Source organism: Pelodiscus sinensis, chromosome 6 (genome assembly GCF_052426305.1).
Source record: "Pelodiscus sinensis isolate ZL-2025 chromosome 6, ASM5242630v1, whole genome shotgun sequence".
In the NCBI taxonomy this organism is placed as follows: Eukaryota; Metazoa; Chordata; order Testudines; family Trionychidae; genus Pelodiscus; species Pelodiscus sinensis.
In genome coordinates, this window is record NC_143057.1 from 9,785,570 (window position 1) to 9,813,255 (window position 27,686).

Consider the following 27,686-nt stretch of genomic DNA (forward strand, 5'->3'; position numbering starts at 1 on the left):
TGTGCCTGCCCCCGTCCCTTCAGGTAATTATGGGCCCCCCGCCCCGCCTCATTTCCACTGAGTCCTCACAGCGGCCGGCTCCACAACTTCTCTCCATCTTGCACCACCTGGCGCCACGCTGCTCTTCGGACAGTGATGTGAGCAACTCCCCCCGTCGTCATCCCAGGCACTGTGGAGTGGGGGTGAGGGTGGTGGCTCTATGGGGAGGGGCGTAGACGACACCAGGCTGCCGTGGTGTGGGTGGAGTACACACCTATGGGCCGGAGGAGAGGGGGGATGATTAGGCACACCCAGCACCTGCCACGTGAGAACGTCCATCCTGCCAGGGTATGAGCTAGCAGTGAAATGGTCTGTCCCCCATTTCCAAATGGCCCCTCCCCCGGCCTTTCCAAGCACCCACTCTGACAGGCTCCCTTTGAAGCCAGCTGGCTCCATTACCCTTCTGCCCCCGGCGGCTGCTTGCTCTCCCTGCGAGCAGCCAGAGCACAGATGGCAGCTGCCTACGGGGGTGGGAGGAAGGGCGGGAATGTCTCCTATCCCTTCCTGGGTCCTCAACTCCGGGCTGGATGGGAGAGAATAAGGGAGAGAAACGGGGGGGGGGGGGGGAGGGTGCAGATAACAAAAGAACGCCCCCCCCCCTTTGAGAAGTGTGAGGGGGGGACATGAGAACACAGTCCAGGAGGATGTTGTGCAATGAGGGGGAGGGTTGGGATTCAGATGGAGAGAGAGGGAGCGAGAGAGAGAAAAGCCCCCCCAGCCACCCTCCTACCGAAGGAAGGGAGCCGTTGGCCCACACTCTCTAGCCACAAAATGCAGGACAATGTAGCGCTTTAAAGACTAACAAGATGGTTTATTAGATGATGAGCTTTCATGGGCCAGACCCACTTCCTCAGATCAAATAGTGGAAGAAAATAGTCACAACCATATATACCAAAGGATACAATTAAAAAAAATGAACACATATGAAAAGGACAAATCACATTACAGAACAGGAGGAGGATGCGGGGGGGGGGGAGGGGGGAGAGGGAGGGAGGAAGGTAAGTGTCTGTGAGTTAATGATATTAGAGGTGGGGAAGGGTAGATGTCTGTGAGCTAATGGTATCAGAGGTGATAATTGGGGAAGCTATCTTGGTAATGGGTAAGTTAGTTGGGGTCTTTGTTCAGCCTAATCACTATTCTCTAACCACAGGCTTTTCTCCTGGGGGAATGTCCCAGGGCCTCTCACCTGCCTCAAAACCCCCCGCCGTCGGTGACACAACAGCTTGAGGTGCCGCAGGGTCCTGGGACACGGGGCTCACAGCTGGGAGCCTTCCCAAACCCCAGTGGGACAGGCAGCAGAGTTACCGCCAGAGAGGCCCAACCATGAGTGCCCTCCAGCCGGAGTTCTGGTAAGTGGGTGCTTCTTGTGGGCTGGGAGCTTGTCAGGGAACAGAGACCCGTGGCTCCCCTTGTGGGGGCAAGGGAGCTATCTGACTCAGACCCCTTTCCACATGGTGCTATTTAAACTAGTCCTGTGAAAATTAACCTCAAAGTCACCAGGAGCCCTGCAGACTCTGCCACCAGAGGCCTCGTGCCACCGTTTTCTGCAAATTGCCCACACGCAAGGACTGCGATGGCTGGCAATCTCCAAACCGGCGCGCTCAGCCAGTTGGTGAGCGAGAAGCACTTCTACCTGGAAGCTGGGAGGCTGAGACGCCAGCCTCTGCTAAACCGCCTCAGGCTTTTCCGTCCCTCCATTAGAGATGGAGCCGGTTCCTCTCAGCCAGACAGGCCCTAGGTGAAGAGTACTATGTTAGGCAGCCATGTTGGCAGTAGGTAGAATTAGCATGTGGTTAGCAATGCCCGGGAGTCAGGCCAGTAGCACAGATGTGTGTGCCTTACCACAGTGATGAGATGGCTCCAGAGGACACAACAAGGGAAGGAGGGGGGCTGGACTCGTGTTGGGAGGTGGGGCAGTAGGCAAAGGCAGGAACTGAGACTGGGACCAGATCACCGACAATATTGAGATATTTGATTTCACTGGGCGTTTGCCACCTAAGAATCTTTAAGGTGCTGGGCCTTGGTTCCTATCGCTTCAGAAATCAATCGAGTGAGTTTATCCCGACAGTTCGTATTAGAGATGGGACTGAAGCGCAGAGCTGAATTTCCCCAACCGTAGGGGGCATTCAGAGCCAGAGTTCTGGTTCATGCCCACATACCGCTCACTATCTGAGTCAGCGACAAAAACCAAGGGATGTCTGAAGGAGAAGCAGCCAAAGCAGGCCCAATGGGGAGCTCAGAATTTGGCACTAGCTATAATTTAGCTCAGTGCTAGTAATAATGTAAGAAGTGAGTTTAAAACATCTTAGCAAATGCAAATGAGGCCTGATGAAATGCCTGACTGACCTTGGTCCCTGAGCAGTGTTCCTGTAAACTGTCCACTTGTGTAGCCACTCAGGAGAGATTCAAATGCGGCCCAGCTGATTAGCAGAGTGCCCACAGCTAAGTTTTATTTTCACTGGTGGTGCACATTCCTTGGTGCACATGAAAAAATTATTCCGCATGCAGATGGAAAAGATTACAGGGAACATTGTCCCTGAGATAAGGGCTTCTGCTGCTGTATGTAGATACTAGTCATGCTGTATCATGTGATTGTTCAGTTGGGAGGGTAGCTGGAAACACCAAGGTGTGGGAACATGCCATGCCTCTAGTCATACACTGCTACACCTGCCCCCTTCTCGTTGGCAGAGCCATAGCAGAGTGACAGGGCAGAAAAATCACTGAGAAAAATGGAGCTGCCCAAAAGCTGCTTTATCGAAGTCCCTTACCCCTCCCTTGCTGCCACATACGCAAAATGGACTGGCTCATGTGGATCTGTGTGCAGTGACAGTGACATCTAGTGTGCAAACCGGGATGTACAGAAGTAGGTGCTTTATTTCCCAAGGACAGACCCCTGCTGTCCAGTCCTAGGAAGTAGGTAAATACAGAGACTGGCTGTCATGTACCATAAAATCTCAAGTATAATGCGCACTTTTTTCCGGGTTATTTAGCGTCAAAGTCAGGGTGCGCATTATACATAGGAGCTATATTTTAAAGTTTTATTTTCACAGAAGCCGATGAACCTGTAAGTAGCCCCAGGCCGGGGAACTCCCCCCCCCCCCCGAAACTTTCCCACGGCAGCGCGGCGTAGGAGCCGCCACCCCACCAGGCTCCCAGACAAGGTGAGGAGCCAGCAGCGCCACCAGGCTGCAGCACCCTGCCTGAAGCCCGGTGTTCCTTCAGGCTGCGCCAGGGGGTCCCCACAGCAGGCGTGAGCTCGGTGCAGCGCGTGGGCAGCTGTCCAGGGGGGCGGGGGGCAGATTTCAAACTCCGCCGCCGACTCCCCAGGCTGCACGCAAGTTTCCCGAGTGAGCCTGCAGGTGGGAGTGTCCCTCCCTCCCGCTCTCCTGCAGCCCGGGGTCGCCTCCGGGAAGTGGGCGAGGCTGGGCTTGGTGCTGGCAGGTCGGCTCCTGGCCTTTTTAAAGAAAAATGTCTGAGGTAAACTCGATGTACAGCGGGGTGCACATTATATATAGGAGTTCCGTTTTTTCATTATGCTGAGATTCAAAAGTCAGGGTGTGCATTATACATTGGTGCGTATTATACTCGAGATTTTACGGTATATACCCACCTAGGACTTGCATCTTACCTGCAGTTCCATACAAGAAAATCTCTTAAGGGAACTAAGTACAATGCAGTAAGAAGATTTGCTGAAGAAGAAGCAGGCCCAGTTTAAAAAAAAATAACATTCAGTGAAGTTATTCCCTTTTTTTCCTCTCTCTGGCACAGACTACCTTTGGTGTAATACATTAGCACAGGAGTCGGCATCCAAATACAACTTTGGAAACAGAATCAGATGGGCTGGTCCGTGTTTGGGTAAGTTGTACAACAGTAACTGGGTGTAACTTTCCTGTAAAAGGGGCAGGCAGGGTAGGGTTGCAGCAAAGAACAGGAAAGCGATAAGAATAAGCAAGCGTCCCCTCTACTTATTGTCTCTTACACCTGCCTGTTGACTGCTTTTCTTGCCATGATCCCTTGGCACATCAGTTACGCCCACTGGCCAACATGGCCCTTGACAGCCTCGGAATGTGTCCCTCCAAATTTATGAAGGTAGGAGAGAGAGAGCCAGAGGAGTGACATGCGCTCCTTTTCACAAGGCTCATAATGCAGACCCACAGCACTTTTGTTCCTCCTTATGGGCTCTCTTTGTGTAAAGGATGTTTGTCTTGGTGGGGAAAATGGAAATAAGATCATCTCCTGTGGCAGCCAATTCACGATGCCAAAGTACTGTCTCATGAAATCTGAGTGTGCTGAGTATGGCTCAGGTTTGGTTTACCACTCAGGATTTCTAGCATCCATCTTAGCAAACAAAACAAAACAAAAAACCCATCCTCCCCCACCTCTTTCTGTAGCCTTCAGACTGCTAGGCTGAGCAAGAGGCATCAGGTAGATCAAACCACAGACATGTTTCTGGGTCAGGATAGGGGGAACAAAAGAAATCAGGCTCCACTCTCCCTACCCTGCCCTGTTGGGATAGTCTACAACCCAAACTAGCCTTGCTCGCTCGCTCTGTTTCAGCTTCTAACTATGAAAGCAATCTGAAGGAAGGGTGGCTTCATGTAACACTTCCTGTCGATGCAAGAAAGGGAACTACCACCTCCCCTGTTACTGCAGAGCGCTTCCCTATTACCTGAAGGAGTTAGAAGAAGTGGTTTGGTTTTGCTTTCTCAAAGGTCATTATCGATGGCATTAGAGTTATGGTCTTCTCTCAGTCAACGAAGGCTTTTTATTTACTCTTTGGGGTTAGGGGCAGGAACCCCGCAGACTGGGGGCTGCTCCATCCTGGCTGAAACAGTCCCCAGCTTGGATCCCGCTTTAGTCGGTTAACCAATTAACGGGATTTTACATCCCTAGTATGCAGTAAGTGAATTATCCATATAGGTATTTCTAATGTAGCTACCAGCTTAGTACCTAGGCACCAGGAAAGTCAGATTCATTCTGCCAGCAAATGATCCTAAACTCTTCTTCCCTCCCTCAGTATAGTCTTTGTTCTAAGTGAGTTCATTTAAGGGCCATCGTTGGGTCTGTCTTTCCTCCTCACACTTCTGTTACAGGTGCCTTGCGCCCTGATCTAGGTGGACGTACCAAAGTCCAAGTCTGGAAAGGACACCAGAGTCTCATCTTCCTGCATGTAGGTTCTGTAGACCAGTTGACCCCCACTCCCAATCCTCTGTACCAGCAGACAGGGGCCAGGGATCTGAGATGCCCAAGGCGGCAGACCCAGTGCATGCATTGGGCTGCACAGTATAGAACAGTTCCTTAGAGAGGTTGTTGTGGGACCTGCAGCAGGTGGGGGTAGGGAGGCGAGAACAGGGGAGCACAAATAAGGTGCTTGGGTACCATGAGGTAGTCTCAGGTTCCACTCTTGAGTGCTCTGATCTGTGGAATAACAGTACAGTGGGTTATTGCCACTAGCTTCTCAGGATATGTCTACCCTGCAGTTAAAAACCAGCCACTGGGCACAGGCCAGCCGCTGAGGCCTAGGAGCTGTTGAATTGCTGTGTAGATGTTCAGCCTTTGGCTAGGAGCCGGGCTCTAGGTTCCTAAGAGGCAGATGTTCAGGCTGAACCGACCACACGGCAGTTAAGCAACCCCTTAGCCTGGGCCGAGGAGCCTGTCAGCTGTGGGAGCTCATCCTCGGGGCTACGGGGCTGCACTGGGTATAGTCCAGGGCAGGGAGTGTCCAGGCTGGGGCCAGCTAAACATGGCTACACAAACCTAACCCCTCGCGAGATACCAGAGCTGGTTTACAGCAGGAGGTAAAGGGGCGACTCCGTCCTCCATCAGCTGAGGTGAGCAAAGGCCTTCAGCTGTAACTGAATGGTGCCAGGTTAGTTTAACATACTGACCAAACGAGGGAGTTCACAATCTCAACAGATAGTGGCACCCCCGTGAGTAGCACTTAGCCTGTGTGAACATGGCTAATTATGAGTCCTTAATTGGCACTGAAGCCTCCTAGCCTTCCTGCTGTGTCTCTCCAGGCAAAAAGATTGAGTCCCTCAAAACACGCTGGACGATTTGCGTGTCACAGTTTGGCTCCCCAGGTATTCTGTGTAGGAGGCCGCGGTTCAACAATTCTCTAATTGGAGGGGGAGAAAGTCGCTGTTAAAGCTGAAGAAAAACTGGGCCGTTCATACACGGCTGTGGCGTCAGCAGCAGGGCTTTGAGGCAGGGCATTGGTACAGGCCCAGTGCCAGAGCAGCTGGGATGAGCTGTTACTCTCTTCCCCACACCTCACATGCGTGTCTCTTCTGCTTCATCATTTCCTCCATTTCTCTGGTCTTTTTAAAAGGGTGATTCAGCAGCAGGGATTGTTTACACTTCAGTACCAGACAGTCCCGAGGTTCCCGCTTTCATTGCGCACTGATAGAAGGAGAAAGACCATTTCCCTGACCCCTTCCCATCACCAACAACTCCTGACCAATTACTGACAGGAATAGTGTCCGTATTTGTACCAGACTGGCCCTCTTATCAGACTCACCTTTTCTCTATCATCCAGAGAGCAAAGGAGCTCTCGTGTAAATTCAGTTCTTTGTTTTTGCTGGGAAAGTCTGTGGATAATTGGTTAAACTGATTTTACGGTAGCCCAGGTACCACGGCACTGAAACCTGAAGTGCTCAGATACTGTGAGCAGCAAGAATCTATAGACAGTAGAACAGAAATAGAGCAGAAATTTTTACTCGGTTGTTGAAAGCACTGGCTATGCTTGGTTCTCTTAACACCTGTTCAGGACTTGAACACCTGTCAAACTTAAGTTTTTAAGCTTCAGATTCAACATCCCATTCCTTTAGTTAAGGGCCAGGAAAAGTCCCCAATCCCAGAATTCTGATCTTTCAAGGAGACTTCCAGCAAACTGGGAGTGAAGATAAAATGCAATTTGGAAAAAAAAATAGAAAGGAAGAAGCTTTCTGAACATTATAGAAACATTCAAGGGGCACAACTCAATTTTTTCCTCTCCGCCACAATTTTGCAGATCAAAATTGTGTGACAAGAGACGGGGTGAAGGGTCAAAATGATCTTCCGAATAACCTGACCGTAGTCAAGGCAGCTGATGAATATGTTTAAAAGGTTGCATTTACGTAAGGGTCCAGGAAGTTGCACATCGGGAAAGCAAAAATAAGACAGATGGAGAAGTGCTGTAAACAGTGGAAAAACCATGATGTCAGAAGAGGAAATAAAAGCCAGACAGATTGATAACTAAAAGAAAGGCTTTTAATATAGTTTATTCTTGTGAGGTTGAGGGAACCATTTCGAAGTCAGGTGAAATTACATGTTACGTTAAAAAGAACAAGGGTTAAAGATAAACAGCAGCTAATGCGTTTGGCCAAGACCAGTGAAATCCCAGCAATTCAAATTGCGTGGGTCTGATGTGCTTTGTAAAGCAGACATTTGCTCCCGGGGGCCAAATCAATCCCTGGTTCAGCTCCTGGCCCTTTGTTTACTGGCTCAATCTCTAGTTAAAAGACTGCAGGAATGGCTGGACAATAACATGATATATGCTCCCTGGGATTTATTGCAACGCATACATTGTTTTCTAATAGGCAAGACGAGCGTAATAGAAGGTCAGTGTCTTCCAGCTAATTTTCAAAGGCAGTGGTTCCCAACCTTTTCACTAGTGCGGACCCCCAATCACCTCCCCAAACCATGCGCCAATCCCCAATAACCCTCCCAAACTGTTCGCGGACCCCATCAAAGCCAATTCTAACCGCGATTGTAGTAGTCAGTGGAGTATTTTCTCACTTTTTGTTTACTTACATCTGTTTGAAGCATCCACAAAGTAGAACATCTAATCACTCTGCTCATCAGTCTCCTTTCTCTTCAGCGAGGCTGATTTCAACCGCGGAGCCATGTTGAATGTATGGCCAACGTTTGTACTCTTCTAACCGTCACGATCGTTCATCACACGAAGGCGCCACAACATAGATTTTCGGACAGCAATGAATAACATTATTGGAAGGTATTTAATTTAAAAATAATAATTGATTGTAACTTTGCAATTTATTTAAAACTTATTTTCTATTATCATTTTTATTTCTTTTTTTTTTTTTTTTCATGGATTCCCCTGCAATATCCTCGGGGGGTCGGACCCCAGGTTGGGTACCACTGTTCTAAGGTATTTCTAAGGAATGGGGTGTGGCATTTAAACATGGGTGAGCCAGGTTCAGTTTCTTCTTCTATGGATGGTAAAGATCTGCCACAGACTGAGGCACCAGAATAATGTTTATAGCAGCGGTTGCTGAGAGCCACTGAAGCAAATGTAAGCCCTATATATAATGGAAACCTCTCCAAGCTTTGGGGGGGGGAGGGGGAGATTGACTGCTGTGTCTCATCTGCTGAGGTTACCTGGAAGCCCTTAAGTATATGCATGAAAAAATGAGTGAGAGAAGTAGCAACACAATCCCACTGCTGTGTGATAACATGTTTGTTGTTGTCGGACAGGACCGTGCCCTGATGCTGGTGTTCCAACACCAGCTCTGTTGGGCTGAACCGAAGGAAGCTGCTAACCGTCCATAGCTTTCATTAGAAACTAGCAGGGTGTCTGACGTGCTCTGGGCAGTTGGCTTTCTTTATGCCGGAAAAGCTTAGTTTCTGAGTTGTGGGAGTTTCACATAGACACCCCGGTGAGAACAGCTGCTGACTGCAATAAGGGATCGATTAAGCGTGTAAACATCCCCAGAGGTGTAGCATTGGTGTGGAATCTGTAGATCATTTTAAAAATGAAGTGCACTTGTTTGACTTGACATTAAGCAGAGAGGAGTCTGGCAAACTTTAAACAGCTCTAAGACTGAAAACAAGTGAAGCTTTCCTTCCGTGTGTGTTTGGTTTGCTTGGTTTTGTTTCAATAGCTAGGACAGCATAACACCCGGGTACACGCTTTGAGGAAATACAAAAATATATACAGTGTCATGAGTGTGGATAAAACCCACTTCATCAGTTATTCTCGAAGGTGCCACAGGGCTACTCACACGTTGCTCTTAGCATAAGCCTTCCCCATCTCTGTCTTTCTCCGGACATCTTACAACTTCTCAAATGCATAAACTCTTCAGAGCAGGGTCTGCATCCTTAGTTTGTTTGTTATTTGCCATATATGTTTGCAGCGCTTTCTGAAATAAAATATAGACACGGGGTAGACAAGAAGCATTGTTTCTGAATAACTTCCTTCAAATTAGGCTTCCACACATCTTTAGATTCAACAGTGATCCTTTTTTCCCCCTTTTTCTGTCAGTTGCCTGATGGCTCTAATCTTTCCACAGCTGACACTTTTGTTGTATCAGTCTTGGAATTTTTAACCTTATATTGTTGTTATTCCTCTTGTAGGCCACTGCACGCCCACCAAGACAGGGCTCGGACCTTTTCCAGGCCTAAATCCTCCCCCTTCCCAAAAGGTTACATGAAAGCCAGGTGCTTTAAGACTCTGTTCAATACCATCAAGGAATATTTTCCTCCCTATGTGCAGGGGGTTAATGTGGGGAGATCCCATTCATTGTACAATCCCATTCATTCACTTAACTACTTCTAGTTCCCCAAAAGAGAATGAAATCCTGGATAAAATGTGTAGTTTGGAAGTTGCAGTGATCTGATTTTTTCACTAAGGGGAGCAGCACACAAGTGAGTGCAGCACATGGAGTCAAGTATCAGAGGAGTAGCATCTGACGAAGTGGGTCTTTGCCCACAAAAGCTTATGATCCAACACTTCAGTTAGTCTATAAGGTGCCACAGGACTCCTCGCCGCTTTTGCAGCACATGGAGTTCGCTGGCTCAGCATAGGACTCTGGAGTGAAAAATAAATAAATGTGGTAGGAGAGAAAAATCCAGAGAGATCTGCCATTTCTACTTCTCCAGTCTGCAGTTCTGAAGGGGAAGTAAAACAGCCATTAGTTAGCCTAGCTCTGGCCTTGCCTGCTCTCTTCCAACTTATCAAACATCCCCGGTGAGGAAAATGGATAAGTCAATACCCTCCATCAAGAATAACACCAGCACCACGTCCAGTTCTGCCTCTCAGCGGCCTGAAACCACAGAGGTTGTTACAGATGATAACCGGTCGTGAATCACTTTCCAATGCAGGGGCAACGCAGACACCTCCCCATAGGGATCCAAACCCATCTCATTGCCTCTGGTGGTGTAATGCCCTGTAACAGGGCTACCCAACTTCGGAACCTCTGGGGGCCACAATGACACTCACGCACATGCCAAGGGCTGCAACTTAAATGTGGTTGCATATGCATGCAATTATAGGCAAATAGCTTCTTTCACACTGACGGGGATGAATACAAAGCACTTCCCACAATGCCCCAGCACTCCCGGCACCTCTTCCTTGGGGGCTAGAAACACAGACACCCTGTACCCGTCTGTTCCAGCCGGCCTGTCCGCTTGCATCTTTCATTGCTCACCCTGTGAGGGAGACACCTCACCGTTGTGGAGCGTGTTCCCAGTAGAGGCCATGTTCAAATGATCCCACCCGTGGGCCACCTCTGAGTAGCCCTGCCCTATAGGCTGAGAGACATACAAGCCGCTTACATGAGTATCCCATCGACTTTAATGGAAGGGGCTGCCACGCCAGGCTGGAAGGGGTAGGGCCTCAGGTGGAAGATTGGCATCCCTCAGTGCTGCCTGGAGAGCAGCGTGCCCCACCCCATCTCAGAGCTGCCCAGAGCGCCCGGCCCAGCGCTCCAGCAGCGATGTAAAGGACCGGGAGCTCTGACTGCTGCTGCTGCTGCAGTAACAGTGCCAATGGCTGGGAGGGTTGGGCCCGTTTGTGTTGCTGGGCCCTGGGGCCCCCTTGACTCCTCTCCCCCAGTTGTCCGTGGAACTATGGCTACACTACAGCGCTTTTAGCAGCAAGGCTGCATTGACACCATCATGTCACTAAAGTCAGGCCGTGCAAACTAGGCATGTGAAAGTATAACCACGTGCACAGTTACTACAAGAAACATTTGCTTCTTCGCTCCCGTCAACAAACACTGTTTACGTTAGCACTTGTGGCAGCAAAGCTTGTGTCCTTCAGGGGAGGGTTTTTTAAGCACCTGACAAAGCAATACTGAAAATCAAGGGTTTCGTTCCAATAGAACTTTTCTAGCGGCTTTGCTGCAGCAAACACTTCTTCATCCCCACAGCTTGTCACTAGGGTTGCCGGGTGTTCGGTTTTGAACTGGATAGTCTAGTATTTGAGCTTTTTGTTCGGGAAACCAATTAGAAAATACCGGACATTTCTTTTCTATTTTCTCATTTATATTTTCTCAAATAAGATGGAATGTAGATTGTGATGGAATGTCAAGTGTGTCCGGTATTTTTGTTGAAACCATCTGGCAACCCTACTTGTCACGCCAGCTCTCCTTCGCCTGGCCTGATTTTGGATTAGTTTCTGGGTGGAGTTTAAGGTGTTGACTTGGACTAAATAGTTTCATACCTGCTTAAATGAGAGGCCATGGGGAAGGGCTGTGTCATCAGTTGTGTGACTCACTCTCTTCCTAACCTCTTTGGCCTACTAAGGCCCCACTTGGTTGGCCTCGAGGTCAGGCAGAGCATTTCTCTCTGTGCCCAGACTTGACCGAGGGCTGAGCTGCTGCGTGGTGTGATCTGGTTGTGGGAGGTCGATGACGTTTTTGGATCTCTCATATATGCAATAAGCGGCGAGGAGTCCTGTGGCACCTTATAGACTAACCGAAGTGTTGGAGCATAAGCTTTCGTGGGCAAAAAGACACTTCATCAGATGCGTGTGACGAAGTGGGTCTTTGCCCACGAAAGCTTATGCTCCAACACTTCGGTTAGTCTATAAGGTGCCACAGGACTCCTTGCTGCTTTTGCAGATTCAGACTAACACGGCTACCCCTCTGATATGCGATGTATCTCTCTGGCTATCCACAGACACCATGATACAGCCGAAGCTGGATTAATGTGAGCCCAGAGCAATTTGGCTCCTGTACACAAATCTTTTCCCCAATTTAAAGCAAAATTATCACAATTACGACACTGAGGCCATTAACACTCTATTTGCCTTTTAACGTAAAGCCCTTTTGTGGTGACATTCAGTCTTCAAACATATAGCACATCGTTAATTCAAAAGAGCCTCCTCCTTACCTTAGAACAGCTGTTAGATTAGTTTCTTTCTGGGAGGGAGCGTAGTGCAAGAGGGGGTTCAGACCTGGGCCAGGAGGGTGGAGTGCAGGAGGAGGGGTGAGGTGCAGGCTCCGGTTGGGAGGCACTTACCATAGGTGTCTCCTATGCAGGCAGGCACACAGATTCAGGACCAATGGGAGCGACAGGGATGGTGCTGGAAGTGTGGACAGCGCGCAGAGCCTCTTCCCCCTCGCACAGGAGATGCAGAGATGTGTCAGCGGCCAGCCTCTTCTAGGAGCTCCATGGAGCCATGCAGGCAGTGTTCCTGAGACCTGCTAGACTTCTAGTGGCCTCAGAGATCACGATCGACTGGCAGAGGTGCCAGGATCCACCAGTCAATTGACAGGTGGGTGACCACTGAGTATATAACTATGGATTTATTTTTGTAGGGCCTGCCTTAGCCTGAGGCCCTGGGCTGCCACCCCAAAAGCCCCTGTGTTAATCTGGCTCTGAGTGCAGCATGGTATAATGCTCTGGGTCCCACCTGGGAAGTGGAGCAAAAGACCAGTCTGCGTCCCAAGTAACACCACTGAAGATTAGTGCTCAGAGGCTGCCCCTGCACTTCCTACATGATCTGGGGATAGCTGCATTACACAGCAAAGCCCCAAGCAAGATTTGCAGGGCGCAGGCTGTGCTAACCTCGTTAAAGGCTGCCCTCCCACCTGCTTTTAGACATGATGCTTTGAGTGGTGGCTATCTGGCCGGTGGGGATCAAGGTGCTATACTGCTGCGTGTATTTCCCCTGCTTTTGTTTCTCGGACATCCCTAGAGAGCGTGGAGGGAAGAAGGGGTAGGAGAAGAGATCCTGGTTTACCCAAAGCAAACACAAGAGCAGCCTTAGTGCAACAGGATAGTGAAATCATTGAGCAATCGGTCCTTGGTCATTTGCTGCTCTTGCGTAGGACGCAAAAGAATATAGATGGCTGCAACTACAGATCTCCAAGAGGGTTAATTAATGGAATGAAACTGTAGACAATGCTTCCTGCTCCCAGTTCCCCTCCCTTCAAGGACTAGGGCTAGGTTAGTCATCAGTTTGCTTCTCCTTCCGTCGCTCCATGTTTTGTGTCTCCATCCTGATACTGATGGAGTGCTCAGTTATGGCTGTTGGGATTAGTCATTAAAATATTAGGGACTTTTATCATTCCACTGTGCGTGGGATTGCTGGCTACCAAACAATAGCTACTTTCTTCCCTGGGCTCGACCCTGGGGATTTCTCGGGCACTGCCCCCCTGGGATCTAGGCTCCAGATAGATGTGGCTAATCAAGGCCATGTTATCAGTTTCCTATTACCTCACAGGGGTTCCCACCTATACACTGAGGAGTCCTGTGGCACCGTGGGGTAGGGGTGGGGAACCTCAGGTCCAGAGGCCGGATGCGGCCCCTGGCTTGCCTGAATCCAGCCCCTTATCTGTCCTATGTCCCAAGGGTGCCTGGTGCATACATCACCAAGCTGGTGCTGGCTGTCCTGGGGTGAGGGATGGAGGGGGAGGGGGAGACAGAGCTCAAGCTCTTGACCTCTCTGGCTCTGGAGGTGGGTACCTTATCCACTGGAGAAGCCCCCCATCCTCCCTACATTCTGGGCCCCCCTTATCTGTCCTGTGTTCCCCAGGCAAATGCCATATCCCCTAGGCCACTCCAGAACCTACCCCACTACCCTTCCTTCAGTGGGTCCCTCATCCTGCCTTCCTAATGCAGGAGCCAGCTCCATCCCTGGGGCAGCCTGTGTGGTTGGCTGTCTGGATGCTCCCAGGGTGGCCGGGACTTGAGCCCCACCCCTCTGTGCTCCCAGGCAAATGTTATATCCCCATAACCCTCAACCTCTGGCTCCGGAGGCATTGGGGAGCTTATGCTGGTGCTCCAGCCTCTCCCCCCCCCCCCCCCCCCCCCCCACTGCCCCACCATGTGGCTCTAGCACACAAAATCTACTAGGCTCCCCCCCCCCCCCAGGCTCTGGTGTGGGAGGGGAATGTGGGGCGTGTCTTTCTCCTTGAGGGCCACATTCGTGAAAGGTTTTTTTTTTTTCTCACTTAGGTGTGGCCCCCGACTGATTTTTTTTTTTTTTTCCATGGGTCAGTGGACCCTGACCCAAAAAAGTTCCCTGCTTTGAAGACTCACAGATTGATTTGGACATAAGCTTTTGTGGGCTTTCTGCCTGCCTCTCTAATTTCCACTCCAAAGCATGTGACCCAATGGGTCTTTGCCCACGGAAGCTCCTGCCCTAATCATTCTGTGAGGCTTTCAGGTGCCACAGGACCCCTCGTTGTTTTCGCAGATCCAGACGAACACGACTGCTCCTCTGCGATTACCCACACAGCGCCTCATGCCCTCTTCGAGTCCTGCTCCCAGACCTGGCAGAGCTCTGGAGGCCACTCGGTGGACTCCAAGACACTCTCCAAGGTCCTACCTTGACTGTTGGGAGCCCTGCTTGGCCGGGCAAATCCTGCCGAGGACGACAGGCAGGAAAAATAACTAGGAGTCCAGTGGCAATTCAAAGACTAACACGTGGATTAGGGTATTGGGGGAAGGGAGCTACAATTCACTTCCTCAAATGCTTGAAGAGGAAGGGATACAGAGATGACTGTGACATCACTGCCTCTCTTTGGGAATGTGGCGGTGTGTGCTGCACATGGGGCTCTTCTCCCCACGCTCCCAGGATCCACGAATACAGTGCTCCCGTGGGGCCAAACCACTCCCTGTGTACCACTGCTCAGACATACCTGCAGTCCCACCCAGCAGTGAGGCAGGACCCGATGCCTCAGGACAAAAAGAAGAGGGGGTCAGTTTTTCCCTAGCAACTCCCCGTTAACAGAGCCAGGCAGCGCAGCCCTCGTGGCAGGACGATTTGATGGGAAGAGGCTGCTTTGGGGGGCGGGTTGGGCAAGAGGATCTTGCGAAAGCTCTGCTGGTTTCAGCCAGCACATGGCCGGCTGGTCAGCCTCCCTTTCGCAGTCCCCTTCTGCTCCCGGTGTCTCCACACCCCGGAGAACCCGGGGGAGGGGGCGGTGTTCCTACACGCTTTCCAGTCTGTGTCCTGTTACTCACCCCCGACTCCACAGCTCACTGGTTACTCAGCTCTCGGGGCAGGGAGTTTCCTTCTAGTCTGGCGCTGCTGTGTGTGTAAGGCAAGAGCTCCCTTGAGGCTGACTGCACAGGAGCGGCTGTGGAGACAGGTCAGTGCAGCCGGCTTATTTTTTTTTTCCTGGTACCAGGACTGTTCCTGGGCATACGCAAAATACACAGCGGTGTGGGCTTTTTCGGTTTGCCACAGGGCAGAGTTGAACCTGGGACCTCTGGAGCTTAGTGTAGGAGCCGCTCTACAGCTTGTATGCTCTGTCACCTTGACTGCAGCCTGCCTGGTGTGTGTCTGCCTGCCCTCTCTGCTCTCTCCTGCTGTCAGGAGCAGGGCTGCCTTCTCCCTGCTTTCTCCCCCCTCCTCCCCAACACACGCACGCTCCTTTTGGCCAGCAGCCAGCGCTAGGGAGAGCTCCCTGCGGCCAGGCTGGGGGCGGAGAGGAGCCCTCAGCCTCTGTGCTTCTGCGGCAGCCCATGAGCCAGACAGAAGCGATGCCGGGGTGGGGAGGGGGACGGAGAAGAAGCCTCGAGCCCTAGACAGATGCCGTAGGCGGGGATAAAAGAGGGGGGGTGGCCTCAGTTGTGTAAAGCCCCATAAAGTGTAAGGACAGCCCAGCCTGTTACAATTTGCTATTAAAAATGTTGAAAAGGTTTTGGGTGCGGGGGGAAGAGCAAACAGGTTCAGAAGCACCTGCAACAAGTGGGGGGGGGGGACTGATGGGTGAAGGGGGCAACATGAGGAGGATTTACCGTCCAGTAGCGTCAGCCCTCCCCCAGCCCGGCTAGAGGTAGCCACTGCTTCCCTGAGATTCCTTTCCACACACTTCAGCTCAGGGTGGTGAAATAAAAAGCCACAACCAGGGGACATTCACTTCCTCCAGTGAGACAGAAATTCCCCAAGGCAGGGCCACGTGACGGTTCGAACACACAGCAGGAGGAGGGGGGAGGGTGTGCTGCAGACTCACCAAAGCGTCCCTGCCACAGGCAGGGGAGAGAGCCGAGACAGGAGCTGCATGGGGCCGTGCGCGGCGGGAGATGCTGCCAGCATTGCTCTCACGCCTCTCTCTGTCTCTCTCCTCACTTGCAGGCTGGAGCCACTTTACATCCAGACCTTCTGAGGCAGCTCCCCAAGAGCCCCAAGGGCCGGTTCAGCAGCAGCCACCATGGTTGGAGGGCTGGCGGTGAGGACCTGGATTGAGCCCGTGGTGGCTGGCGCCCAGCTAGCCAGCTCCTTTTACGACACAGGGCTGCTGCTAGTGGTGAAGAACTACTACAACCAGACCAACGCCACCGCCCCGGCGCACGTGCTGGAGGACAGGCAGCAGAAAGCCGTCTCCGACTTCTACATCATCTACAATTTGGTCCTGGGCCTGAGCCCCTTGCTGACGGCCTACGGCCTGGCAAAGCTCAGCGACTGGAAGGACAGGAAGATCGCCATTTGCTTACCACTCCTCGGCTACCTGCTCTCCCGCTCCCTCCTGCTCCTCCCCATCCTGCTGGAGTGTCCCATTGAGGTGATGTTCGGGGCGGCAGCCTTAAACGGGCTGACGGGGGGCTTTACCACCTACTGGGCCGGCGTCATGGCTCTGGGGTCCCTGGGCTCCTCTGAGCGCAGGAGGTCCCTGCGGCTGATTGTTATCGAGCTGACCTATGGGATAGCAGGCTTCGTGGGAAGCATAGCGTCCGGGCACATCTTTATCCACTCCCACTTAACTTACCGACAGGGCACCGTGCTGGTGATCTGCAGCATTGTCTTCTATGCCGTCTGCCTCCTCTACAGCTTCTTTGTTCTGAAAGTGCCTACGCCCGAAGGCGCCTGCCTGGTGCCCAGCAAAACCAAGGATGTAGCTCAGCCTGACAGCCAGCTACAGGAGGATGGGAGAACTGGAAGGAATTCAGGCTCCTGTGAGGACGAGGGCCATGCTCCCCAGGTACCCTCCAAACTCATCATTGCAATGCTCTTCGTCGGGGCTGTCTTGTATGACCTGGCAGTCGCTGGAGCCATAGACGTGCTCCCACTGTTTCTGCTTAAGAAACCATTGAGCTGGGGCCCAGTGGATATTGGCTACGGCAACGCAGCTGGCTACATGATCTTCATTACCAGCTTCCTGGGGGTTTTTGTGTTCTCCAAGTACTTGAGAGACACCACCATGATCATCATCGGGATGCTGTCCTTCAGCATTGGCATTTTCATCATGGCCTTTGTGCGCTGGACGTTCCTGTTTTACGTGGGTGAGTGGAGCGGGGACACGACTGGTTGTGGCCCCGGGGAGGGACCATAGGCGGCAGGCAGGCTGAGAAACGAGAGGTGCCGACAGGGACATGCTTCAGCTGAATGCTGTGTAGAAGCCGTAGCTCGTTTCCTGAGAGGCTCTTCTAGCCACAGGAAACTATTCACCCACACAATTCTCCTGTTACATTAGGGCTTAAATATGATGAGGTCAAAATGGTGACGCTGTGAGAAGCAATTTCCTCCTCTGTTATTCCCCCCCCACCATCCTCTCCCCCACACATTCCTCATTTTGGCTCTCTGGTCAAGCTTGTTCCAGCCTCACCTGGGTGACAGAAAGGTCATCAAGAGCTAGGACTCCCCATTCTGGTCCCCCTTAGATGGCAGCAGACCCCCACTAACCCCCACTGCACCAGCAGCCATTTTGAGCCCAAGGTGTGAATTCAGCTCAGCTCTGAATTTTACCTCACTCCATGAGCTCTGAGGGGTTGGGTCAGCCCCATCTTTTCCCCCGTTTTTGCTGGATTAACAGTGTTGGCTTCAAGGAGGGGTTTGGGATATTCTACCTATCCTTTATTTATTTATTTATTTATTTATTCATTGATTCATTGATTTATTTTATATATATTTATATATATATATATATATATATATATATATATATACACATACACATACACATACACACACACACACACACACACACACACACACACACACATATGGCTCGACAAATCTCTTTATCTACTCGCCCGTGGCGAGTAGATTTCAGCAGGTTGCCCCTGGCGTATGTGTAGTGCAGGGATGGCAAGTAGATCTCACTGTGGAGTGAGTGTGTGTGTGTGTGTGTGTGTGTGTGTGTGTGTGTATAACATTTGTTTTAAAGACTAGTTAGTGCTGACGATTTTTAATTAGAACATCTCCCAGATCTAAACTGTTGAACAGTGGCAGGTTTGTATAGGAGGAAAAAAACCCTCTTTTCTGCTATTAATACTACTCAGACCCCATTATTGATGTGCAATATTGCTCTTTGTGAGGAAAAGTCTGAGGATGAGAAGGCAAAAAGCTGTGGTTACCTGTCTAGGCAAAGATGAACAGGAAGTTTCCTCTGGACTAGGTGTGATTGAACAAATGTGGTGGTTATTTAACAATAAGGCATAAGTTCTGGTGGCCGGGCAAGCTTTGTTAATTGTCAACTATAGCTACTGTAGCAGCTTCAAAGAGTAGCATTATCTATCCAACGTCGGTTGAAGTAAGGAAGGCTGCATCTACATGATAGCCTGTGTGTGCAAAACGTATGGTGCTTGGGAGGGTGAATATTCCACCCCCTTCCCGCCCAGTGAAGTAAGTTAAACTGATCTATGTGTGTCTGCGGGAGAGGGCCTACTGGATCAAAGGATTAAAGGATCTACTGGATCTTACGGATTAAACCTTCATATCCCTAGTATCGATGGAAGCTGAAAGGCCAGTGACAGTTATTCTTAATGGAGACCAAGAACAGTAAAGAAACACAAGGGGACTAGACTTTCCAAACGGTTTTGCTTATTCAACATAAAGCCAATTTAAATAAGAGTTGGGGGAACAAGCAAAAGCATTCATAGTTAAATAGCTGCCATCATCAACCTCTACCCCTGCATTGCTTGTAAGAGGTTAATACTGGTCTAGTGGTAGCACCTAGGAGCTCTAGGTGCTGGACAAACACAGAACAAAAGGACAGGCCTGGCCTCAAAGAGCGCACAATCTAAGGACTGCCCAATGGCAGAGCCATTGCTTTCGTAGGGGACACACACAACATCCTTTCTGTGCATGAAGCTAGGATCCTGAGATCACAAGCCCTGAGGCTTGGCCTCTAGAGGAGTATCCCTCATCCCTGTTATGGTGTGTTCATGTGAGTGGGGGGAGGGCCCTTAGACTGGGACAGGGACCTACAGGAACACGAGGATTATTTATTCCTAGTGGAGAGAAACTGAAACCAAGAATAGCTTCTGTGACCAAGAGCCCCACAGTGCCCACCTCGCATAGTGAATCCTAGACACAACAGCGGTCGCCTGTGATTGGCTCCCCACCCCGGATCTGCAGCTTATGACTTAGTCAAGACGGGGCAGCGGGCTGATGGTTTGACATAAGCGACCCATCTGTTTGTGTTACAGCTCGGTCCGTAATGCTGTTTGCGCTCATCCCCTTGCCAACCATCCGATCGGTGTTATCCAAACATGTCCGAGGGTCGGCCTATGGTGAGTAACACGATTTGCGTGTATGGGGGTGAGGCAAATGGGACCGCAACCCAATTATGGTTATTGCTCTCGTTCCGTGTAGGTGGAAGAGCTGCCATCTGCTTTCTGCTTAATAAGTCCTACTCCTTAGAACCGGAAGAGGCCTTTTGGGGTGCAAGGACAAGCTTGCCCCCATGCCTCTCGGGGTGTATCCAGTATTAGCCCCAGCCGCAGGTCTTCCAGGACTGCTTCTAGGAGATCACTCGGTGCGATCAGATGGCAGTAGGAGAAGGACCTAGTGTGGACACTTATGCCACAGCTCAACTTCACAGCACGGCTGGATGAAGAGCAGGGAAGCAAGGCTGGAGCAAACCATGCACTGCCTTTCTACCTGTGCTGCTGCGCCCTTCAAGCACTGGTGATTCCACAGTTATCAGAACTACTCTCGGTATGACAGCCCTCATCCCTATAGATGTAAGCAGGAGTGCAAATGCCTAGGCCCTGTCTCTATTGGCAAAAGGGGAATGTTTTGGACCAGCAACTGGAAACCCTTCCTCCCCTCCTCCCCGCCACTGAATATCTTTGAGATTGTTTGAGCTGGTTACATTGTGAGATCTGAAAGGTTCTGCACTGTTGCCCAAACAGGCTTAAAGGGAGGGGCTCTGGTCAGGCTACCGTAAAGGAAAGGGCTTAAGGAACAGCCTTAGAAGCAAGGGCGGCCTGCGAGCCTAGGCGAGCTAGGCAGCTGCCTAGGGCACCGCTAGCCTGGGTGCCCAATGATGACGTCACGGCCATTGACGGTCGTGCAGGCAGGGGCGCCGATTGCGCTGCCCCGCCTAGGGTGCCAGCTGCTGCAGCCGGCCTTGGGCCGCTCCTGCTTAGAAGCTAAGTTCACACGCCTGTTTTTGCCCATGTAGACAGAGCTAGAAGTGTGGACTGCAGTTTGCAATAGGAGGACTGCTTCTCCTTTCAGACCGTTTGCCTGTCCACACTAGAAGTGTGTAGGGCCATCAGCACACTAGTGGTTTGCAAGCAATGGCTGAGATTGGAGCTGATTCCCGGAGAAAAAGAAGGCCCCAATCACAGCCCCTGAGATGAGGCTGGCTAAATGGACGTGCTCTATTCGGGTTCCTTTTATATAATTATTAGAGAATTATTAGATCTTATTAGCGTGTTCTAGACATGGGTAATATGGGCAGTAGAGTGATAAAACCATTGTTACATGCCATTGTTTGGAGAGGAGCAATTCACCATTTATTAAAACATGAAACACTGATGAGCCATTTGAAAACAGATCTTTAACCGAGTGTGGCTGAGTTAACAACACATCTCTGATCTCCCTCCTTCAGAGAGCAGAGTTACATCAGTCTTTACTCTCCGTCCACCTCAGCAGAAGCACATGCTAAAGCAATGGCATCGTGTGATAGTTCTTCATGGCTGGGCCTCTGTTGTTAGCTGTCGAAGAACTGGAGCTTTTCGTTGAAAATAGTTACATTGCTCATCCTCACGGTCATAAAGATAAAGCTTCACGTGTGAAATAGACCAATGGTTTCACTTGGCAGTCGATTCCGTAGGGACAGAATTAAACTAAGGCAAATATGGGTTGTGCCTATTCGGCGTCACATGCTAGTGCCCCTGAAACCTAGTGACGACAAGTTACCAACACCTAACACTGCAGAAAGAGGAGACTGAACTGGGAGGAGTTTGACTAACACATCCCCACTTCTTCCCTGGCTGCCGACCAGTTTTCTTAATCCCTTTCATAGGAAAATGGCAGCATGTTTCACATGTTTGGCCTCCATAATAATGCTTTAACCAGTTAACTCTTTTTCCCCCCTCACAACATTTTCTTCTCCTGTTTGATCCTGCAGAAAGGCTGGCGGGTAGAGAAAGAGGTTAAGATCTGAATGTAGCGGTTTGGATTGCCCTCTAACTGCCACAGGCATGGGCAGCTCTGGGGTCGAGTGAATGCACAAGAAAAAGTCTTAGAAACTAAATGCAACCGAATTTAAACTCTTCTCTGGAGCATGTAGTGCTGTGGGTTTGCTTCAGCCGCCCGTTCTCCCCCCCCCCCCCCCCCCCACACACACACAGTTATAAAGCTGAGTTTTCACTTCATGAGAACAGATGGCAGGGGCATTTGTCTAGGTGGTCAAGAAGAAAGCTCTAACAAACACACAAATGGCAACTACTTAAGCATTCAGTTGTTCTTGGTTCCTTGGCAGATGTGGGCCACAACTACAGGAGAGGAGCTAAGGCACCTCCCTAAGGCTACAGGTTGAAATGCTCTAGTCTGGCAACGTCCATGGTCTGGCATGATTTTAGTTAGCCCGATGCTCACTCTTCATGAGTGTGGACAAGATTCCCAAAGCCCCATAAAGTTTGTTTACAGCCACCAGTCCTGGTACTTAGCCCTGAATGTCTTCTAAGAGCCAATGCTGCTAGACAATATTGACCTCCCATGGTTCAGCAAATTCTCTGGTTTGGCACCCATCAGATCCCGAGGGTGCCGGACTAGAGAGGTTCAATCTGTAGTAGGTCTGACACAGGGGTGGTCTTTTCTACAGGTTCCATGCTATTCAAAACGACAGTGATTATGCATCCGAGAGACTGGCTCTAGACACGGATGTGGCTTTCCCTCCATGCTGACACCACCACTAGTGGTTTTCCTTCTTTGTTTTGAGGCTCTGGCCGAGAGTAATGATTTATCTGCTTGTTTACAGGGAAGGCATTTGTCTTGCTGCAGCTGTCTTTAGTGATCACTGGTGTAGCTACATCTACAGCCTACAACAAGATCTATCAAAAGACACTGGACTGGTTCAGCGGGTTCTGTTTCCTTTTGTCTTGTGTCGCTAGCTGCCTAAGTATCATCCCCATCGGGTAAGAAAGGGGCGGGATCTTGTTCAGCGTTTGTTTGTTTGTTCTCCTTTCAGTGACATGCCAAAGGAGGAGATGGAGGGGCGAGGAGGGGGGGGAAATGGCATCTGTTCTTACCAACTGTATGGATTATATGACTAAAAACAAAGGCGGCCTAAGACCACAGGGTCCTTTAAAAAACACACACACACACACGTTGGTCCTGAGTGATGTAATTCGTGCCATCTTCAGCACTGGAGTGGGCAGTGCTGTGTCAGTGAAAGTGCTTCTACAGCCCCCCCCGGGGGCTGGAGCAATCAAGCCAATGGGAGAGCTCTCTCCCGTCAGCTTAGAGCGGATGCGCTTGGCTAGAAAGCTTACCGAAGTGCAGCCGCAGCGATGCAGCCGCAAGCTCTGTGCTGTAGGCCAGAGCCTGGAATGAGACAGACCTAGCAGTGGACACAGGAGCACGACCCTCCTTTCTAAGATGTGGCGTAACCCTCCCCCCCCACACACACACACATACAACTGCTGGATATAGGCACTGCTATGCAAAGAGGAAATGGAAGCCCTGTGCCATAATCACCTCTGGAAGGATGGAGCTGAATCACGGCTCAATGAGCAACTCAAAGCCATTTTTACCTTAGAGGAGACCATCCTGAGACTCCCCTACTCCCCAGTTTGTGGTCATGCGGTGCTAATGGCAGAACAAAAATAAATGCTCCCTAAATAAAAGTCCTTCTGGACTTGTCTGTAAGGATCAACTTTCCTCTAGGGCCCACCCTTAGTATCAGGGGAACAGGAAGACAGGAATAGCCACCTCGCCCCACTGCCCTATGATACCCGTGTTGTCGATCTACTGCCAACGGGGGAAGTTACCCTAGCGGGAGTGGGTGTTTGCTATTATTCACCACAAGGAAGCTGGCAGGCAGACTATTCACTGTGAGACTGGAGTCAAAGCCTGCTTACATCTTTCACAACAGCTAGCAGCCTGGTCCAGGGGAGGTAGGGTCACAGTTAATTCAATATTTGCCACTGGGAGGTGGCTTACCTGCAAGCAGCAGGCCTGGACCCTGGTGAGAATCCGTACAAAAGGATGCCCATACCATTGTCATGGATCATGGAATCCTACAGGCTCATGGCTACTCACCCCACCACCAAATGCCTGCTATCTCAGCTACTGAAGCTGTAAATAATCTGGAGTGTGTCCTGTGCTTTCCATGAGGTCAATGCACAATTAGTTAACAGCTGCCATTTAAACTATGGGGCTGTGTCTGGACTGGCCAGTTTCTCCGGAACATCAGCCGCTTTTCTGGAAAAACTTGCCAGCTGTCTACATTGGCCGCTTGAATTTCCGCAAAAGCACTGACTTCCTACTGTAAGAAATCAGTGCTTCTTGCGGAAATACTATGCTGCTCCCGTTCGGGCAAAAGTCCCTTTTGCGCAAAACTTTTGCGCAAAAGGGCCAGTGTAGACAGCTCAGATTTGTTTTCTGCAAAAAAGCCCCAATCGTGAAAATGCCGATCGGGGCTTTTTTGCGGAAAAGCATGTCTAGATTGGCACGGAAGCTTTTCCGCAAAAAGTGCTTTTGCGGAAAAGCGTCCGTGCCAATCTAGATGCTCTGTTCTGAAAATGCTTTTAACGGAAAACTTTTCCGTTAAAAGCATTTCCGGAAAATCATTCCAGTCTAGACGCAGCCAGGATGTAAGAGTGTAGTCCATTAACTAATAAGCAAAAGCTTATAGGTGACTACACACATTTCCCTCTGCCCTGCCCCCGGTAATTTTTTTAGCAGGCTGGCCAGCAGCCTGGCTCAGTTCTGGCTCACGCTGGATCCACGATCTACCCCCGCTGTGGCTCTGCATTTAAAATGCATGAAGAGCTGGGCAGGCAGGCAGCCTGGCTCAGTTTCGGTTCAGGCCGGGTCCGGGCATTCAGACCCGCCCCACCCCAGACAGGGGATGCTGTCACCCCACACTACTGCCTCTTTATCAGAGGCAACGGCCCAGGGCGACAAGCAGCCAGTCTGCAAGAGGAGCTGGTTTTTAAAGGGGCTCCCCTGGCGGCCTAGCTCCCACCGGTCACCCCTCGCCACTGCCAGCCCTGTCCCCAGGGACTATAGAATAGTCAACTAACCAATGCAAATTAATGAGGTTACTGGACTATTCAATTAACCGATATGTAACAAACATCCCTAGTTTAAAGTGTAACAGTGGTACTCAGACAGAAGGTGGTTTACAATGTGCCTGGCTCCCCCCTGTGGCAGCAAGCAGCACTACGTAAGCTCTCCAGGGCAGGGGGGTCTCAAACGGTATTGCGCTGTGATTCCCCCTTCTGGTGACACAAATTTCTACACACCAAGTGGGGTGGAGGGGTGGCCCTCAGCATGTCCAACACTAGCCCTGGCGCCCCCAATTAAAACAGCCATTAAGTCCCCCTCCCTCCTCGTCCTCCAGCCAAATTCCTACTAGAATAATGCAACCAGCACCCCGTGAATCTGGCTACTTGGAGCAGCTGTTCACATGAGTGTCATTTTATTTTCTACAGCATTGTGGCCTACAAGCAACGTTCAACATCTGGCTCCTTTGAGCTCCTAGCGGAATGATGGCACGCCATTGCAAGTTTTAGCTCCAAGAGGCAATTAGAGCATCTTGCGGTACTAGAGAGCGCAGAGGACTGATGATGGATGACACAACTCTTGGGACCTGCCGCACTTTGGATTGAGGCTGAACTGAACCATGTTCTCTGAGATTATAGCAGTGCACGGGCTACCTGTCTTCTGCTTCCGGGGTACAGCAGTGGTAAACGAGCTTTTCTGGAGTTAGTCCTGCAGCATTTGTGTTCAGATTTATGCTGGTGGCGGGGACGACAAGATCTTGGCCGATAGTGCTCAGAGTTCAAGGGTTACTACCAGGCTAAAGTTTTTTGGGCTGTAGTGTAAAGGCTGTAGACTCCCCCACCCAAAGATACCTGCCATCATGCTTCAGAAGCAATGCCTGGAGGAAACTAAGGACAATTCATAGGCAGGGGAGAGAGGAGGAAGAATTGCAACAAGGAATCTAGGAGGTGCAGGGGAGATTTTGGTGAGAGGAAAGTTGAGTTTACATGAGCATCACCATTTCCTTTTCCCTCACCTTACACATTAACTTGGCTGGGCGTTAAGGCCAGCAAGGTACAGAGAGAAGGAATGGGGGCTTCCCTCAATGTGTTTCCCCTTTTCCTGGGTGATGCTGACCTGAGGGGAAGACACAAGGTTTTTGTCATGCCAGAGCTTTACTCACTCTTGAGTCCCTGGCCTTTTAGTGTGTTTGCAGAACAGTCTCTCCCCCCCACCCGGAGTCTCCAGTTACTATAAACATACTGCTCAGCCTGGAAATAAGCCCCTTTGTCTGAGTTGGATCCCACTGTGCCCTTCAGGGACTGTTTTACAGGCATAGGTCCTGCACCGGCAGGGAAGTAGGAGCAGAGCTCACTTGAAGAATACTGCTCCTCTGAGGAAGCAGGTTGTGCTCATGATTGATAGATAGCTAGAGATAAGATTTATTTTTGTTAGTCTCTAAGGTGCCATAGGACTTCTCAAACAAACACACACAGTTGAGACTTGAAGAACACTGGAGCTACAACTCCAACTGGATGAAAAATTGAAGGCAAGTTAAATCAGCTGCAGCCTAAACTATTTCAGGAAGGCATAAGGAAACCAATCCTGACTTTAGCCAATAAACTCACTTCCCACACATTTTTTTTTAACAAGTTGTAAACAAACAGCTGCAGCAATACAGAATTATTGAACAGGTGTCAGTACTAAGTGCTTTGGCAGGGGCAGAGGAGTGCTGTCCTGTAAGCTTAAGGCCAGGCCCCCCCTCCTCCCCCAGCATATCTGTACCATTTAAGGGTGGGGAGGGAAGGGAGCAGTTACCTGACAGACTTGGGGTACTAGGCAAGGTGACCCTGCTGTGTGAACTAGAACATAAGATCAGCCACACTGGGTCAGACCAATGCCAGTTACCACAGAGGGCGTGAACAGAACATGTAACCATCAAGTGATCCTGCTGCCTATTCCTAGCCCCTGGCAAACACAGGCTATGGATTCCATCCTGCCTAATAGCTATTGATGGACTGATCCTCCATGAATTTACATAGTTTTTTTTTAACCCTGTTAAAGACCTGGTCTTCACAACATCCTCTGGCAAGTGGTTCTACAAAGTGACTTTGAGTTGCATGAAGAAATACTGCCTTGTGTTTGTGTTAAACCTGCTACAGTGGGTGACCCCTAGTTCTTGTGTTACAGGAACAAGTAAATAACTTTTCCTTATTCACTTTTGCCATACTTGTCATGATTTTATAGACCGCTAACATATCCCCCTTGGGTTCTTCTAAGCTGAAAAGTTCCATGCTCATTACTGTGGCATATAGCAGCCATTCCAAACCCCTAATAATTTTTGTTGCCCTTTTCTGAATTTTTTTCTAGTGCTAAAGGTAGTGCTGAGAAAACCACCTCTATATACAGTGGTCAGGATGTGGACATACCATGGAGTTATATACCGTAGATAAGTTTTCTCTTATTTTCTAGCTGTTGTTTAATGATTCCTAACCCAGTTTGTGGTGGTGGTTTTTTGACTGCTGCTGCACATTGAGTGGATGTTTTCAGACAACTCTCTTTGAGTGGTTCATGTTAGTCCCCATTTTTTTTAATGCCTAGTTGAGATTGTCACCCAATGTGCATTACTTTGCATGGATCAACATTAAAATTCATTTCCTGTTTTGTGGGCTCATTTTGACCATCTGCTTTGGTCTCATCTACCATAAAATCTTGAGCCCAGCCCATGCCTGCCAACAGTGAATTTAAAACTTAAAAAAACTATGGATAATGCGCACCCTGATTTGATGTTAAAAAATGCACACTATACTCACAACTTTACAGTGTCTTGAGCAGCTTCATTTCAACTTCAAGTTTTGCACTCTGGCTGTTTACCCTGGGGGGCGGGGGAGAGGAGGTCTCCTTGTTTCCTGTATTTTATCCAGTTATTTTATCAGAGAGGATCTTCCCTTTTATCCCATGACAACTTAAGAGCCTTTGAGGGACCCTGTAACAAGCTTTTGGGAAATCTAAGTACACTGCA

General features: G+C 50.1%; 1 protein-coding gene across 7 annotated transcripts; it reads left to right on the plus strand.

Moving 5' to 3' along the window:
• Positions 1–1,035: 1,035 nt before the first annotated feature.
• SLC46A2 (solute carrier family 46 member 2) lies at positions 1,036–27,457 on the plus strand. Of its 7 annotated transcripts, none has more exons than XM_075931402.2 (9): positions 1,036–1,388; positions 3,808–3,894; positions 7,901–8,035; positions 12,306–12,541; positions 14,468–15,365; positions 16,355–17,499; positions 19,648–19,731; positions 22,434–22,590; positions 25,114–27,457. In XM_075931402.2, exons 6-9 carry the CDS (start codon positions 16,431–16,433, stop codon positions 25,169–25,171), a joined length of 1,368 nt encoding a protein of 455 aa, XP_075787517.2. In that variant the 5' UTR covers positions 1,036–1,388; positions 3,808–3,894; positions 7,901–8,035; positions 12,306–12,541; positions 14,468–15,365; positions 16,355–16,430; the 3' UTR covers positions 25,172–27,457. The 7 variants fall into 7 exon arrangements, 5 of the variants coding, with proteins under 5 accessions (XP_075787517.2, XP_075787518.2, XP_075787519.2 ...); XR_016349841.1 differs by lacking the exon at positions 25,114–27,457 and adding an exon at positions 19,814–20,184 and having other exon boundaries at positions 1,248–1,388; positions 22,434–22,573; XR_016349840.1 differs by lacking the exon at positions 25,114–27,457 and adding an exon at positions 19,814–20,158 and having other exon boundaries at positions 1,248–1,388; positions 22,434–22,572.
• The last annotated feature ends 229 nt before the right edge of the window (positions 27,458–27,686 follow it).

Excerpts from the sequence above, each read along its gene's own strand:
- SLC46A2 (XM_075931402.2), top strand. The coding sequence starts at position 16,431 with ATGGTTGGAGGGCTGGCGGTGAGGACCTGGATTGAGCCCGTGGTGGCT. Across the intron at positions 17,500-19,647 it reads GACGTTCCTGTTTTACGTGG|CTCGGTCCGTAATGCTGTTT; the intron begins GTGAGTGGAGCG and ends TTTGTGTTACAG. Across the intron at positions 22,591-25,113 it reads CTAAGTATCATCCCCATCGG|CATTGTGGCCTACAAGCAAC; the intron begins GTAAGAAAGGGG and ends TATTTTCTACAG.